Source organism: Haliotis asinina, chromosome 5 (assembly GCF_037392515.1).
Source record: "Haliotis asinina isolate JCU_RB_2024 chromosome 5, JCU_Hal_asi_v2, whole genome shotgun sequence".
Taxonomy (NCBI): domain Eukaryota; kingdom Metazoa; phylum Mollusca; class Gastropoda; order Lepetellida; family Haliotidae; genus Haliotis; species Haliotis asinina.
Window position 1 is genome coordinate 77,541,160 of NC_090284.1, and position 6,206 is coordinate 77,547,365.

General features: G+C 43.1%; 1 protein-coding gene across 1 annotated transcript in view; it reads left to right on the plus strand.

Annotated features, from left to right (window-relative positions):
• LOC137284045 (probable chitinase 10) overlaps window positions 1-4,873 on the plus strand; it is a 40,767-nt gene extending 35,894 nt beyond the window's left edge. Inside the window, exons 18-21 of the mRNA XM_067815703.1 lie at window positions 729-914; window positions 1,155-1,286; window positions 1,371-1,932; window positions 4,636-4,873. Of these exons, the coding sequence (XP_067671804.1) occupies window positions 729-914; window positions 1,155-1,286; window positions 1,371-1,932; window positions 4,636-4,817 (1,062 nt within the window). The 3' untranslated portion in view covers window positions 4,818-4,873. The remainder of the gene's footprint in view (window positions 1-728; window positions 915-1,154; window positions 1,287-1,370; window positions 1,933-4,635) is intronic.
• Window positions 4,874-6,206: the final 1,333 nt, after the last annotated feature.

The following is a 6,206-nucleotide window of genomic DNA, read 5'->3' on the forward strand; positions in this document are numbered from 1 at the left end:
CTGTAAGTGCTTGATCAGAGCATAGAAACAATCATGCTTACACAACAAGAGGTGGGATTAATGCAGACCTATGTTGTATATAGAATTGATGTATGAAGATAATATAATGCTCTGAATGTTGAGTACAGCAGTGCTCCCGCGTGTGTATTCTCTGTATTGACAGAACCATGTCATATACATACAATGTGTAGACTGTTGTAACGTGTTAAATGTGTTGACCTGAGTATATACAGAATCTCAGCCTATTGTCTGCTGATACCAAATATATCGAGTTGATAAAGTAACAAATATCAAAGGCTTGCCGAGGTTATTTTTACCTTTTTCAACGAGTGTTGATATAATTGACATCAGCCGACACGAGGATTACATTCTGTTTATCATCCACAAATCATTCTTCCTTAGTTTTCAGTGAAACATGTACGTCTTAACACAGTACTGCCATTAGATTTATAGTGCAGTGATGGCATAGCATTGTGACGTTTTCAAGTTCATGATGTCACAACATTGTCAGGGCATTGTCAGGGCATTGTGCAAAATCTGCTGTCAAAAAGATATCTCTCTCGTCTGATCTCACACAAGCGATATCTCCTGTGGAACACAAGTTTGGATGATAAATACATATGCCCACAGTGTGTTAAATGTTTCAATGTGTTAACTGTGTTGACAGGACTTTGTCAATATGTCTTCAGGACGTTGAAGTGTGTTGACTGTCTCGACTGTGTTGACAGGACTATGCGATGCGGTATTGGCGGGATCAAGGAGCAGATCCTTGCAAGATGTTGATGGGAATACCAACCTATGGGAGACACTTCCGTCTGTCAGATCCGTCCCAAACAGCCATCAGATCTCCCTTTTCGGCAGCAGGATCCGCTGGTCTCTACACTCGCATGGCAGGCTCGCTCAGCTACTATGAAGTAAGTATGAGTTCTCTGCCCAGCACTGTCAAACAGAGCCGGAGAGGGTTATTTCACAGGATGGATGTTTCTTGCTATCTCAAGCCACTGAAGCCCACAACCAGAAGGCGTGTTAAGTGATTTACTGACACTAAGCATAGAGTAGGGTGGATATACATGATTGTTGGCGTTAATATATGTGTATTTGATGCATTTCTCATACCTTCCTATGGCTACATGCCTGTTACACATTGTTGTCAGATATGCCCGCTGCTTGATGATGGATTCAGCACGGTTCGTGTGGAGTCTATGGGTGTCCCCTTCTCCCACGGGCCCCGGAACAGACACACGGAATGGGTGGGCTATGATGACGAAGACAGCTTGCGCCAGAAGGTAGACTATTTGTAAAGCCGTAGAGCTAGAGTACTAACGAACATATAGCGTCGGTATATTGGACTTCATTGTTTCTCCTCCCAGATGCAGTATATCAAGGACAATGGTTATGGCGGCGCCATGATCTGGACTCTTGACATGGACGATTTTACAGGAGGATTCTGCGGCAAGGAATATCCTTTGGTGTCAGTACTTAGTGCAGAGCTGACATGCCAGGCTGCATCCCCTCCCACTTCACCAGCAACCTCACCCATCACTTCCCTTACAACTACATCTGCTACAACGTCTACGTCACCTACAACCACATCTTTTACATCAGAGCTAACAACTACATCTATCACAACCACGTCTACTTCAACATCTCCAACAACTACACCTGCTCCAACCACATCTGTTACAACATCTCCAACGGCTTCGTCTGCTACATCTCCTACAACAACGTCAGCAACAACCACATCTACTACGGTATCTGCTACAACTATGTCTGCTGCAACCACCACCACCACTACAACATCTCCAACGACTACATCTGCGACGACTACCTCTCCCACCACATCTGTGAGAACATCTGTAACCACAACCTCACACACTACTTCAGCAACAACAGAGCCATCATCAACGACAACGATAATCAGCAATTTTAATGGTAGGTGGTATTTATATACTACTGGAATAAAGTAGCTATGTGTTATTTGATGTCGTTCCAACGTCTGAACTAACGCTTGTCCCAATTCAGCTGACGTCAGTGGCCGATTCCCGGCTTGACGCAAAGACGCTCCACTGCATTCCCAAGTGTGCTCGATTGGGGACAGCTGACCAGGGAGTGTTCTGCTGTCTCAGACTGCCATTGACAATGACAAGAGGTGTCCGATCATGAGATGGGGTAAATCCTGAAGCAAAACTGCACGTTTAGCACGCCGCTGGGGCTGGATATCATATTCCGTAACGTCCTGGCACTCACACGGAATGGTCCAAGCAGTCAGTCTGGCAGTCTGGAATCGGTTCCTTAGATGGAACACCCGAATGTGGTTATCCTGCTCTTTCGTGTTTCTGCATTGTCGTGCTATGCACAGTTACTTTTTCCGTTAATATATATCATTCTTGATGTGTGTGTTTTACCATGATCAACTCTGTGTCTGCAGTCTCTGGTGCCGCTGGAATAACATTGTATTTGCATTGTTGTGTGTAGAATTATCAACTTGGGTATGGCAGACACAGCCAAATATTTAGATGATGTTTCCGAAAAGATAACGATTGCAAATTAATCTATGGATACGTGCTGACATTATTGTTTCAGTAACTATCACCTATTAACAATGGTATGTTTATGATACGAAATTTCTACCTTCATGCGTTCATTATTACGCTTGTGAGGCGATGAAAGGTTAACAGACCCAAAGCCATCTCATCTCACATGACAGCCATTCACCTCTTGAACAGAGGTATCTTCGAACAAAGTCATCCATTTAAGGACAAAATTGTTCTGTATTTTCTGTGGCTGACAGAATGCCATTCTAAGTTTAGGATTAGGGAAATGTACATTGTCCTGACAAGTATTCTATAATTCGACAGTTTTCACCAAAATAACTTATCTGCGTCACTTATATCATCTCTGCTCGACCAGACTGGATTCATGTATGGAAACTCAGCAAAATAATTCCAGGGTAATGTTTGAGCACATAACTTCTATTTTTCCCAGCTGAAGCGTAATCATTTGTTTGTAAATCCCAGACACCCCAGAGTCATCCATGTGGTACAAAAGGAACTGCACCCTCGTTCCAAAAATATATTTTCCTGGGGACTGGTCATTTATTTATAGGAGTAGGTTTGCTGGTTGGACAGTATCACATTTTTGAGAGGCATGTTTTAGAAGTTGGAAGTAAATAAAATAAGGGTATATGGATGTAATCTACAAAATTGACTGCAATTGTGGGCACTCATACATAGGAGAAACATCCAGGCCTGTCTACACCCAGAATCAAGGAACATCAGACCAAGGTTACCCCATCCCCACGGCTTACGATGAGCTCATCAAACCACTCCAGCCTCCTGTACAAACAACCCACTCTGTGTGCCTCACTGGCTAACTTAGTTATCATCACATTGTTAACTTGTATTCATATTAGGCTCTGTGCATTACTGGCTTCCATGTTATCCTTGTATCCATTGTTACCCCTTTGTCGTTATCATCACTTGTTAATTAGTTTATGTATATATATCGCCTGTTCTCTCCCTGTATCATGTACACTTGAAAACGATACAAGAACCTGTATCGAAACGTCGTGTTCAAGTATTAAAGAAGTTGTCATCCATATACACTTATTCTACGTATCACATTTTGCTGACAAATAATGATTTGGTCTATTTTCACACTATTTTCACACCATGCGGTGTCCCCGTTTCGCCTGATTCTTTATTATCTTCACTGGAAGATTGTCTTGCAGGATGTATTTACAGTCGGATCGTATTGATACGGTTTAGAAGCCATTTCAAAAGTAACATCAGGAAGATCTTTGACTGCTTTAGAATCCATAGGACTTGTGAAGGTCCGGTGTAGAATAGGTCTTCAGCGACCAATGCTTGTCATAAAAGGCGACTAGGCGTGTCGTAAGAAGCGACTAACGGGATCGGGTGGTCAGGCTCGTTGCTTGGGTTGCCACATGTGAGTGTATGACCTGATTAATTGTTAGGATGTATGTATGTATACTGTCTGACACGGAGTGGTTTTATCTTACATGTGGGGTATTATCTGAAACATGTGGAATGGTGTCTCCTCGTGAATATCGGTTTAGAATATTGGCCGACAATAACCATGCTTGTCGTAAGAGGAAACTAACAGGTTTGGCTGGTCAGGCTTGCTTGACAAATGTTATCAGTTCCCAGTTGCGCAGATCGATGCTCATGTTTTTTATCACTGGGTTGTCTGATCCAGACTCGATTATTTACAGACCGCCGCTACGTAGCTTGAATACCGCTGAGTGCGGCGTAAACCTAAACTCACTCACTCACTCACTCACTCAGAATCTATAGGCACTGTTACGTTGTGAGGTAAAATCTAGAAGAAGGGCATTAGCAACAGACACCCATGACATCATGTTCGTTAACGTACATTTCGTAATAAACGGAAATACAAGTACGTTTTTTTGTGTTTTTACAATCGTTTTGCTCAATTTTAATGCCGGAGGATGACTTTTAAAATCCCCTTACCTATATGAATAGTTTTGTTTTCGTTAGGATTCTCCTTTATAATTAACGTAACTAACATGTGACCTTTGTCCTATGCACAAGCGCACATCACTGCAATCTTGATTTGACCATCAACACCTTAACGCCATCTATTCTGCTGCAGATATTGTATCTGAGTGTACATCTGGGACGTCAGCAGAATGGCGTAGGAGCGACGTGGACTGCTCTGCGTTCTACCGCTGTGTGCAGGGTACAGTACACACCTTCAGGTGCCAGTCCCCACTGGTGTTTGACCTTCTCTACAAGACATGCAACTGGGCGTGGGCAGTGTCTAGTTGTCCTTGACCTCGCACTGTGTCATAAAGTTTACCATTGGTGTCAATAAAATATGTCTGGCAAAATGTTTAATGTCTTTATATATAAAAAACATGTATCTGTGTTAAATACTTTACCAGTCATTGTCAATTACTTACTTTGCTGTCGTGATGAGCGGCATGCACTGCGGCAGAAGTGCCTGGGAAGCTGCGCTTAGATAACTTGCAAGAATAGAATTTCTTGTCATTGTTTGGTAATAAGTGTAATCGGACACGTTTGTGAGCGGTGTGAGTTTCACACGCAATCCACGGAGAGAGATTGCCGTGTTTGTTGATGATGTAGTATACACGGGCTAGCGATTGAACACTGTTCCACTGCGTGGCGACACACACGTTATCACCCGTACACCTGACCACGAAAGACGCTTTCATACAACCAACTACAACCTACAAATGCCCACGAGGAAAGACAGGGCAAGACTTGACAACATCCGGCAACATGTGCGTTTTGTTTTCTAAAAACCTAGCATGCATTCATCCTTGTGGTACTTACAACCTCCGCAGAAAATACGCATACGTTTGCTTAGAGACAAACAGGAGACCCATCATAGTGTACGGCTTCTTTTACATGGTGTATTGTCAACGTGTATTGTGTGAGGTAAACATTGTGTTTGCAAAATTCCATTCTGGACAAGCGGAGACCTGGGAGGACCGATCCTGACCACCTGATCCACTCGGTTGCCCCTAGCAACCTGTATATAGGACAAAAGGAGACCTGGGAGGAGCGATTCTGACCACCCAATCCATTCGGTCGCCCTTAGCAACCAGTATTACGTATAACACGCGGAAATAAGCGGACGGTCGATTTCAATATAGCTGTGTTACTGAGGCATTTCAACTAATACGTCACACGTATCACCAACCATCGTATGGACATCAGGATGCTGTGGAAACAGACCATGTGGTTATCGGTGATATATGAGTCACATGACGTGTCGTGCCGCCACAGAAGAGTCAAGTAACGCTCAAGAAACCGGTGACGTGTTACCACTACATCGACACCTTCATATATGATGTACACCACAGACAGACATCGAATTCACAGAGGGATTCGAACTTACACTCAAACCACATTACTTTCCTTGATAATCACCGCCAGTTAATTGAGGGGTGATCCCGTAGGTACAGCAGCGTACATGCTACAATGATGCTGAGTTCTGCAATACACACAATAGTTCCGTAAATAACACCGAATCACGTGAACGTTGTCATGTGTGCAAGTAATATGCCGTTATGTATACCACGTGAATATATTAAAAACATTGAAAGGGAACAAACAATATGGAAGCCATACATAACTGATAACTTATCACGCGTATACAGAGAACGTTCTATCCACAAATTAAACAATAGGACTGAC